This window comes from Mastomys coucha, unplaced genomic scaffold (genome assembly GCF_008632895.1).
Source record: "Mastomys coucha isolate ucsf_1 unplaced genomic scaffold, UCSF_Mcou_1 pScaffold5, whole genome shotgun sequence".
Taxonomy (NCBI): domain Eukaryota; kingdom Metazoa; phylum Chordata; class Mammalia; order Rodentia; family Muridae; genus Mastomys; species Mastomys coucha.
In genome coordinates, this window is record NW_022196911.1 from 79118982 (window position 1) to 79130129 (window position 11148).

The following is an 11148-nucleotide window of genomic DNA, read 5'->3' on the forward strand; positions in this document are numbered from 1 at the left end:
TGTTGGGGAGGGTGGGGTTTGGGGAGCCTTTACCTTGTGTATTCATCAATAAACTCATTTACACAAAATAAAGTTTGTGGTATGGACTTTGTTCCCAGGACTCACACCCAGAACAATTCATAGCTGGCTAGAGAAAGGACTGTAGTAACCGTTGGTTTTTGTTTTGTTTTGTTTTTTTAATGGCCCTAGCCCTCCCAAGGAGTTCAGCCAGTTGAAATTAGAAGTGAGAAAAAAGTATTTATATCAGGAACCCACTTGTTCAGGTCTCAACTTCAGGAAAGTGTACATAGGGAGATTCGCTCTGGGCTGTTCCTGGGACACTAGGTAGAATGGCAGTGACCATCCCCCCTGGGTTGTCAGTATCTTGCAGTACAACCAATGACAGACGCATAGCTGAGCTGCTACACGGTACCTGTGCACTCTGGTGCAAAAGCCTTTTGAACCCAGGGCCTACATGTTCCCAAGCAAATTAGGATAGCCACTGCCTTAAAGAAAGCATCCCACGGAGTCCATAACTACTTGTATTGCTTGGGGCACCTGTGTGGTTTGCTGAGCTGACAGCATTGATGTCTCCCATAGCCTGCCCCTAGGGGAAGAGCATAGAGGAACATCAAGGAGCCCTTGGGCAAGTCCTTGCATATTTCAAGTATGGATAGAGTTTGGAGACTATAGCACTGGGACCGTAGTCAGTGCTTCTGGTGTCTAGACAATGAACTACCCTTGGCAACTATTGGCTCTCTGCTGGGATTCCAAACTGCAGTGGAAACCCTGGAAAGGAAAAGAGGCATTTGAAGGGCAGTCCTGAGGTCTGTCTGTGAGATGGTCAAACATGGAGCCAGCTCAGGTGCACAAGTCACACGGAGAGCTGTCATGTTTAATCAGTGAGTCACAGCGAGTGTGGGATGGCTCAGTGGTAAAGCCACCTAGCTATCTGATTTAAGTCCCCAGAACTGGAACCAACTCCCAAAAGTTGCCCTCTGACCTATACACACTACCGCATTCCTGTGCCCCCACACACACGGGCACTTTTAAAAAAATAATACCCAAGGTTAATATTGAGCCAGTTCGGACTCACTGTGGGGAAAGGCTTGTGCCTGTTCATCTGCACTTGTGCATTGTCATGGTAGGATGGTAAAGCACTCCATGCCACAGCACTTGCTTATCCTGTTCCCCTGCTCATCTGAATTCAGCATCCCCTGCTTTTCATTTTTTTTTTGTTTTTACATTTTGCTATTATGTATTTTTTATTATTTATTCATGCCCTACCCTGCCCGCCTAAGTATAGTTCTTTGACTATGGGCGATTGCCTAACTGAAGTTTCCAGTCCTGACAGTTGCTACCAAACTCTTAAGTGAGATTAGCACCGGGCCAGTGTAGTCCCAACTTACCTGTGTTGGCAAAATTGCCATTTTTATTTGTTTCCTGTGAAGCTTCACCCAGGTAGCGTTGCTTTCTAATTATTCCCTCGTTCCCAGCCCCACGTCCGGGCGCCATTCTGTTGCTGCCTGCAGCTAAATATGAACAGGTTCTCTGGGAGAGGAATAGGAGCCTGTAGGGAAGGGAACCGGACGGTGAGAGGGCATTAAAAAATGAGACCGAGGCATGGTGTGCTTTCAGTCCTTCATCATTATTCAACTCACCCCCTGCTTTTCAGGGGAGATGAGGCACCACATCTAACTACAATATCAGTTTCCTCTTTCACGCCATAGAAGGTTCTCCCTCCTACTCACTACATCCACCTTTGCTAAGTCCTGAGATAGCCATTTGCTCTGAGCAGCTGACCCCTCACCCTGACACTTAAACCTGAGATTACATTGTCCTCTACCCCTAGAATGGGCCTCAGGTATGCTGTTTCTGAGGACCCTGCAGTCCAGGCCTTCCTCCCACTGCATCCCTTAGTACTTCCGGTCTTGCTTGGACCCAGATTTTTCCCTGCCACCCTCAGCTTTAAGAAGCAAGAGCCTGTTTATTTTAATAGCTTGTATGGCACTTGGGAAAAATCACACCTCCCCCGTTGTTACCCATTTCTATCTCCTGAACAGTAATCCTAGAATCCCAGCCAGCCCCCAGACATGGTATTAGCAACAAGGATGTTTCTTGAAAAGTTTCAAGTTGGCTTTGAACTTGCCTTCTCAGTTCTCATTTAGCTTTTGCTCTGCTGTTCTTGATGCTGCCAACAAGGGAAAGCCTCAGTTGGGGGTGGGGGTGGGGTGGGGAGACCTAGATTCTTAGTTGGAGAAGTAGCTCTGAAGAGCTGTTGCTTTGTGAGCATTGTTTGGGAACAAGATTGCCATCTCTAGGATCACATCCTCAAGGCAGAACCCCAATACCTGAATTAAAGTGTGACTCCCATCCCCCACTGTTGGTATAGAGAATGGGAGGGTGAAAGCTCAGTATCAGCTGGCTGTCCTGCCACTCATCCGACCTGCTCACAGCCAGCCTCTGATATTCCTGTGAGGGTCCTCGGTAGGACAGGGATGGGCCTGACCCTTGTCTCCTTCCATGCCCTGGCTCCGGATGTTACAGGGGGCATACATAGTGGCCTGCCTAGAACCTGAGTTTGTGAACTTGCATCTCAGCCACCAGGTATCCTTAGGTGAACCACAGCCACAAGAGGCTCAGGACCAGACAGATCAAAGGACCAAACCCTTTGAACCTTCCCAGCAGAGTTATTTCTAGTGACAGAGGAGAGTAAACAGGCTCAAATCAGCTCTCAGCAAAGCAAAATGAGTTCACTTAAATTCGGGCAAACGTACCATTTTATAAAGATACTACTGCTGTCGTTTTTTAAAGAAAAGCAAGGCTTTAAATGACATACCACTGAAGGCCAGTATGAGGTTCCATAATCTGTAGGGACAGCCTTGCTAGGTTTCTTATTTCTAGTCCCCCTCCAGCTGAAATGTACCTATGTCCTGAGGGAATAACAGAAAGCCTGCATCCTCAGGCAAGATGAGGGTGAAAGATTTTTCGAATGCAGTAGGAAAGAATGTCCTGGATGATTGAATCAAGCTAAGGGGGATGTCAGTGACTCCTCTGGAATCCCTTGGGTCCAGCCACATCTGATTTCCACCCAGCCCCAAAGTGGTCCTCTGAGAGAGGGGGCCCTGACCTTCCCAGTCCTAATCTTGTTCCAGCATTTGCTCCAGCCCTTCTCAAACCCACATCTCAACTCTTGGCCCCACCTAGAATAAATGGAAATGCTTTCCCACAGTGCTGTTCATCCTGAGAGAGATGAGCACACACTGGGGCTCCGTGCCAGGTATTATGAAGACTTCACACACCGAGGCTCATTTAGGTCCTGTCCACACCGGTGATGGAAAGGCCTGGAATCTTTCAACTGGCACAGGTTTCTTGCCTCAGTCACACAGTACAGGGCAGGACTAGAGTCAAATATGAGGCTGTCTGACTGGGAAGCACAGTCGTATGACCACCATGCTTTCTATACAACAGAGATGAGGACAAGATTTGGAAAAAAAAAATGTCCAAAACACAGAGCCCAAAGGGAGAAGGGAAGTGGGCTCTACGAGATAGCTGGAACCCACGGTAATAACTTTGGAGGATCCAGTCCCATGTGGAAAACCCCTGGTGGATGGATACCAGGCTTGTTTCTCCCCATCACTCTAGAAACATTGAATGCCCGGCTGTGGTGCACTGTTTCAGAGGCCCTTGCCTGCCCAGTACAGGACTGTGGACACTCCGGGTGGTTTGGGTCTCTGAGAGCTAATCTTCCTTGTCAACTTTACCAGAGTTGAAGTCATCTGGGAAACACATCTTTGGGCATGTCCGTATGTTTCCAGAGAAGTTTAACTGAAGGGGGTATTCCACCTGAATCTCAGGCAGCACCATCCCACGGACTAACTAAAAAGGCAAAAAGGGAAACTGAAATTTGAGCTGAACACTAGCGTGCATCTCTGCTCCCAGGCTGCATGCACAGGGCCAGGGACCTCACGTGCCCACTGCTTTGCCTCATGGCCACATTGATAGTATCTATTGTGATAAGCCAAAATGAAGTCACTTTTGTCAGGTACTTGCCACACCAACAAGAAAAGTAAAACGGGGTCTTTGAGACCCTTTTAGGGGAACAGGAAGTAGTCAAGAAGGGCTTAACCTCTCTCAGCCTCTTCTGACCCCATTCTTCCAGCCTGAAGTATTCTGTCAGGTCTCTGGACTCTCAGACCCAACAATTGCTCCTAGCCTCAGCTGACTTCTCTAATGTGGCCTGCCTGCTTTGCCCACTAAGACACCTTTTGACTTCACAAAGGAATTTGTCTTTGGCCTCTCCACTGGACTATGTGAGCCCTCTGCTGAGCTTTTCTGAAGCAAAGCTGCCCGGCTAGAGACACAGCCTTAGTATTCCAGTTTGCATTTAAGTAAGGGGAGTTACTCCTCCTTTCTCAGCCTCAGTGATCTCATCTGTAAAATGGGGGAAACAAACTCCTTCGTGGAATGTTGTGGGCATTTAACTTGGGGATTTAGGCAAAGCTCTTACCACATTGGGATGTTACCTACTGATAAAAATATGTTGGTGAGGACTATTTTAGATTGAATACAAGAGGAAACTGCGCCCTCAAGCCCGGCAAATGCTGGAATCTCACAAAGGAGAGGGATCCGCAGCCTTAGAGGAGTGGAGGTCATGCTTTGGCAGGGGACCAACTATGCTTGGCGCTAGCCTGGCCTGCTGTTCCCTGCCGCAGTGAAGGGTGAGAGTGACCACCCTCTACTCCGTCCTTCAGGGGTGGAAGAGCAAGAATCTGGATGCCAGCACCCAGGGCAGGACACACGCTGGGCATCTGCCAGTCACTGACTGACTGTATCGGTAAGGGTCAGAAGGACAGAGCGTGGGGAGGAGGGGACGAGCCCTGCCGAGGGTGCGAGGTTGTGAGGGAAGGGAGTCGCAATGAAGGCAGAGGCTCCGGGGCCTTTCTCGTCCCCGCCCCCAACCCTTCCAGGCTCGAACTACATTCTTCCAGGGGAGAGTCGCGGGGGCCGGGTGGGGGGCGTAGGGGAGGAATGAAGGTCAAGGTTAGGGATTGGGGAACTGGTCCCGCGGCGCCCCAGTGAATCCGTCGGGCTCGGGGACCCAGCGGAACCCCCCGCGCCCGCCTCCCCCTTCGCCGGCGCGAGTGGGGCGGCGCGCTCCGCAGGGCGAGCAGCTGAGCGACCCTCAGTGCTGCGGCCCCCCGCGCCCCAGCCCGCCGCGCCCGGGCCGCGGGCGGCGCCCCTCATTCTCCCCCCGGGCGGGGGAGCCCAAGGCAGCGCCGGAGCCCGGGGGGAGCGCGGCCGCGCCGGCCAGGGCAGGGGGCAGGCAGCCGGGACGGCCCCGGGTAAGCGGGAGGAGGAGGAGCGGGGCGACCGCGGGGTGAGGGGCAATCCCGGGGAGGGGGCGGCGGGCAAGAGGCACCGGGAGTGGAGCTGGGGCCGGCACCCAGCGGGGCTCCTGTAGCCCCCACACCTGCTACCGATCGGGTCATTGGGAGCCCGGCAACCGCCGGCGCCCCCACCCCCACGCGGACGTGGTAGGGACACACCATCCGAGAACGTACGACCCGGCCTTTAGGATCCTTAGAACCCCTGACCTTCCCAGTGTGAGGCAGAGACCCAAGGTGTCCAGGCCGGGGGAAGGGACCAGAAAGAGACTGTGACTCGAGTGTGTGACCCCAGGCTCTTGCCGGGAACTGCCTGCAGACTCACTGCAGAATGCAGGCCCTGGGGAAGCTCAGGGGACCTGGGCCCTGCTTCCTGGGACAGACCTTTCACCCCCACATAACCAGGCATGTGGGCTTAGTAAACCCCTTAGACTCAGGACCTGTGCCTGGGAAGAACTGAAGGGGCATCTGTCCCCTCTGAGTTGGGGACAGGGCCACTCTTAGGCCTGGTAGTTCCAGAGGCTGGCCAGTGCATAGGGGGCTGTTCTTGTATCCACTTCTTGACTCCCAGACTGTACCTGGTTTTCCCGTTTCTGCTACTACTCAGAAAGAGTTGGTTTTGGGGCTTGAGAATCTGCAGATAGGGTACATCTTGCAACCTCGCCACACCCAGAGTGAGTCCGTGTTCTTTTCTTGCTCTTTGCCCTCTCCTACTGCCCAGAACTCCCCCATCCCCACCTGCTCGAGCTGTTATGTAATTAACCCAGCTGAGTCTCTTTGCCAAGCTGGCAGCATCCAGGGATGCCCCAGAGGCCTAAGGACCTGAAGGGACGTGTGTGGTGGGAGGGTTAGTTTTGTCTTGGTAGGGAGCAGGCTCAGATGAGCACCTGTTGGAGAAGGGACGTGCATGAGGCACAAATGAGGTTAGAGTCCTAGGCTTAGCTAAGGTGGCTTCCTTCCTGAAATCTCTGGGTCTTGATTTATTGGTGATGGATTTTGTTCTTCAGTAAAATGAAAGGCATCACATACATGCACGTGGATGCCCAGGTACACACCCTACAAGTTTATGAGCCCCTCCAACTATAGATAGTGACCCATTCCTAGCTTGTCAGGAGATTCAACTGAGTGTCTGGGAAAACCTGAGAGGACCAGTAGCCACTGTTCATGGCAATACCTACTCTGTGCCAGGCACCGGGCTTTCCGTAAACAACCTCACAGTACCTATGAAGTTTCTTGGCCAAGGTCATCCTTTAAGTAAATAGCAGAGCTGGGAATCAAACCTTGGTGGTTCTTGCTCCAAACCCTACCCTTTATTTACCATTGTGCACATATACATACATAATCGTAGATTGAATGTTGTGAATCAGGACAGCCTATTGGGTGGGTGGGGGGGCAGGGGGCATTCAGCTATGAACCATGCATATATGAAAACACACAGAGAGAAAGAAAACATGACATGATGAAAACCATCAGAGCCCAGTAAGCTACCTCTCTGCACCCACTTAGTAAAGGGAGTGGGGGCGGGGGTCATCACTCAGCCCAGGAGGAGGGTTTTCTCCTTCCAGCTAAGAGATTTACTGAGGTTGTCTTGGGGGCTATTGGCTCCGCTCTACACATGTGCAGAGCATGACTCCCAAGCAGATGTTTTACCCACAGGACCTACAGCTAAAACTCATCAAAGCTGGGGTTTGTGTTCAAGCTCTAAAAGTCACAGGAACTGAGCAAGTGGAAAGGTAATGAATTCATCTCCAGAGTCCAACCCCTTCCTAGGTGGCAGCCGTGTGCTGCCAGCCCCCTGAGCTCCAAGGGCAGTCACAGACTCAGACCCGGCTTATAGCTTACCACTGTTTAGAGTCACTACACTTAAACATGATAAGCAACATGATAGGAAGTAGTTTAGGTTCCTAGCTCTGTGGTTTGGAGCGCAAGGAACTTCTTTGAAGTGCAAATTAGGAATACTTCTCCCTTAGGGGCATTGTATTGACCGAGGATAACTGTGTGGGCAGGCTAGCAGCCAGTGCTCTAATGTATTACTCTCTGGAGTCAATGCAGTCATCTAGCTCAGTGGGACTTTGGGAAATGCTGGGGGCATTTTAGGTCATCTTGGTAACTGGAGGCTGCTGTGGGCACTTACCTCCCGAGAGTCTCAGAATTAGGATGTCCAGAATATGAGAGCGGTTCTGTATAAAAAGGAGTTTCCTCCCCTGAGGATGCTAAGAGGGCATCCACTAAAGTGTGTTTGTTCTTCAGGATGAGATGGAGAGGAGCTGATGCTTGTCCCAGGCTTGGGGCTGGGACTGGAATTGAAATCCAAGTCTAGTGCTCTCTCTGCTGTGCAGTGAAGTGTGCGAAGAATTGAGGATTGCAAAAAGAGTGGATAAGAAAGGAGAAGAACTTGGGGATAGATTAAAATGGGGGGGTTGTCTAGCAAAGATGTAGTGGTGGGAAAGTTCAGCCCAGGTCCAGGGATAAGCCAGAGAACTGAGCCACCCCCCTACTTCTTGTCCCCCAGTCTAGGTGGTGGCCACAGAGGGCCACAGGCAAGCAGAGGGAGCAATGGTTGGTCCTGACGGTGGCTGAGCCCCCAGCCCCTGGAATATGCAGCCCGGAGGAGCCCCAGGCAAGGACGAGGTGGCGGAGTGGGGCGGGAGGCATGGTCTCCACCTACCGGGTGGCCGTGCTGGGGGCGCGAGGTGTGGGCAAGAGTGCCATCGTGCGCCAATTCTTATACAACGAGTTCAGCGAGGTCTGTGTGCCCACCACCACCCGCCGCCTCTACCTGCCTGCTGTGGTCATGAATGGCCATGTGCACGACCTGCAGATCCTGGACTTCCCACCCATCAGCACCTTCCCTGTCAACACACTGCAGGTAAGCCCCCTTGGGCAACAGGCAATGGGGAAAGGGAGGCTACACTCTACCTCCCCAGCTCTGGCCACACAGTCAGAAGCTCTACACTACACCCTGGGCCTCCCTTCTTAAAGCCATCACAAGAAAGTGTTCATTGTGTGCTAGTGAATTCAGAAGATGTCTGATGAGTGTTTAATGTGTGCCAGGCCCTGCACTGGGCACAAGGACCGAATGGTCAGCAAAATCAGATATGGAAATTTGCTTTCAAGGAACTCATAGTCTGGCGAGAAAAAAACATAACATAACAGGCAGTTATTATACAATGTAATGAATGTTGCCTTTGGAGGAGATGAGGGAGCTGAAGCAGTTATACAGTGTAATGACTGTTGCCTTTGAAGGAGACCAGGGAGCTGAAGCAGCATGGTTGGAAGGGTCTAACCCACCCGGGAGTATGGGGTCATGGAAGGTGATGTCTTTTTTTTTTTTTTTTTCTGAGACAGGGTTTCTCTGTATAACCCTGGCTGTCCTGGAACTCACTCTGTAGACCAGGCTGGCCTCAAACTTAGAAATCCACCTGCCTCTGCCTCCCAAGTGCTGGGATTAAAAGTGTGTGCCACCACTGCCTGGCAGAAGGTGATGTAAGGGCAAAGTAGGGGCAGGGGAAGAGGAGAGGAGGACACACAGCCTCATGGACACACTGAGACCTGAGAAGGAGTGTTCTCAGCAACTCTGGAGACCCCAATCAGATCTCTTGCCCAAGGGCCTTTTCTTCCAGGTACCCTATTCCTCAGGACTGCTTTTAGTCCCCTTGCAGTTAAATGTAAAGGTCCCCATTACCTGCATCCCCCAGGCACCTTTCCCCAGCGTCTAGAACCGGAGCCTCTACACCTCTCTCTACCTTTGGCTTGAGAGAAAGTTGACTGCAGGGGAAGCTGAGCTCCCAGATGTGTTTTGCTCACTGCAGAGTCCTCTGGCCAGAGTAAGCAGAGACCCTGGCTAGTAGCAACAGCAAATTCAGCCATCTCAGGCTGGGGCCTGCAGGAACTCAGCAGAGTCTGAGCCTGAGCCTGTTGTCAATGCTTGAGACCGATCTGAGCATGTGAGCATGTGTTGTTCCACAGGGTGCCTGAGAGGTCAGGGTGGTGAGTCCCAGGCCAGAACCTTCTGCTTCCCACGTGGAAACATTGATGAAACCTGGCTGCAAGCCCAAGTTACTCTTTTTAAGTTCAGTTGTGTATTTATCTCTACTAATTTTAGAATGGGTAAGATGCAATTGAGATGCCTGAACTCTGGCCTAGAGCAGTGTGTCCTGTCTCTGCTCCTTCATCCTCTGCTTATTCTCCCTGGCCAGTATCTCTGATCATTTGTTGACACTCAAGTAAGAAGCTGCATTCTCACTCACCTTCCTTTTTACATAAAAATACCCCCCTTGCAATGTTCTGTGTCTTGTTTTGATGGTTGTTTGATGCCTAGGATAGAACCCAGGGTCTCCACTCATTAAGTCAACATGCCACCATTCAGCTATAAGCCCAGGCCTCTACTTTGTTTTTATTAAGAGGCAAGATCTTACTCTGTTGCCCAGGCTGGTCTTGAACTTGAAATCCTCTTGCATAGTCTTCAGAGTAGCCAGAATAACAGACATGCACCTCCAAGCCTGGCCATTGCTTCTTCAGGGGCGGGGTGGTAGTGGTGGTTATGTTGTTTTGTTTTTTGTTTTTTTGTTTTGTTTTGTTTTGTTTTTTGAGACAGGGCCTTTTTACGTAGCCCTGGATGTCCTGAAACTCACTATGTAGACCAGGCTCAAAGAGATCCATCTGCTTCTGTCTCTCAAGTGTGGGATTAAAGGTGTGTGGCACTACACTTCTGTTTGCTTGTTTGTTTGTTTGTTTTTCGAGACAGGGTTTCTCTGTGTAGCCCTGGCTGTACTGGATCTCACTCTGTAGACCAGGCTGGCCTCGAACTCAGAAATCCGCCTGCCTCTGCCTCCCAAGTGCTGGGATTAAAGGCATGTGCCACCACTGCCCGGCTGGCACTACACTTAAAATTATAACTAAAGCTACTATTTCCTGTCCCAATCTGGAGGACATTGTCATTCTCATGGCTACTCAAAACTCCACTGCAAAGAGGTTTCCTCTCTTTTTGGACAATTGGGTAGTTTCCAATCTTATACCAGTTGGGTCAGTGCCAAATGAATAAAAAGCCTTTGCATAAGTTGGTTTGTACATGAGTCACTGTATTTACAGGGTCAGTTACTGGAATGGACAGAATTTAAAAGGTATCTCCAGAGACCCTTCTCTAAAAGTTGTGTGTCTTATAAAACGTTACCATTTTTGGCACTAGAGCACCTGTTCTCAGCCTATGGGTTGTGACCTCTTTGGGAGAGTCACACATCAGATATCCTGAATATCAGATATTTACATTATGATTCACAATAGTAGCAAAATTACAGTTATGAAATGAACAACAAAATAATTTAATGGTTGGGGGCCACCACAACTTGAGGAACTGTACTAAAGGACTGCAGCATTAGGAAGGTTGAGAAACCACTGCTCTAGAATATGAGAGAGGTTGCTCTCAGTGTGATCTGTGGTTTGCATTCCCGACTGTGAATGAAGTTGTGCATTTTTCTATATATTTAAGGCTTTCTTTCATGTTTCTCTGCCCCCCCAAAAAACTACTGATATCATTTGCCTGTTTTGGATTCTTATTATTTGGGGGGGGGGTTGTTTTTGTTTTTGAGTCAGGGTCTCATTTAGCTCAAACTGACCCAAAACTTTTTCTAAAGCCAAGGATGACCTTGAACTCCTAAACCTCCAGCCTCCACTTCCCAAGTGTTAGGATTAAAGGAATGCAGTATCATGCTCGTGTGACTCTTCTCTTTGTCTTCTTCCTCCTTCTCTTCCTCATCTTTCTCTTCTTCTTTTTGTTTTTTTT

At 50.4% G+C, this 11148-nt stretch overlaps 1 protein-coding gene across 6 annotated transcripts in view; it reads left to right on the forward strand.

The window, feature by feature from the left end:
* Positions 1-4565: 4565 nt before the first annotated feature.
* Rasl10b (RAS like family 10 member B) overlaps positions 4566-11148 on the forward strand; it is a 12436-nt gene continuing 5853 nt past the window's right edge. The window contains exons 1-4 of one of the 6 annotated variants that reach the window (XM_031353376.1): positions 5141-5324; positions 5938-6040; positions 7023-7099; positions 7879-8235. In XM_031353376.1, the coding sequence (XP_031209236.1) occupies positions 8020-8235 (216 nt within the window). In that variant the 5' untranslated portion in view covers positions 5141-5324; positions 5938-6040; positions 7023-7099; positions 7879-8019. Of the gene's footprint in view, positions 4817-5136; positions 5325-5937; positions 6041-7022; positions 7100-7878; positions 8236-11148 lie in introns of those variants that run through there. The other 5 variants (XM_031353379.1, XM_031353377.1, XM_031353380.1 and 2 more) reach the window with 5 other exon arrangements.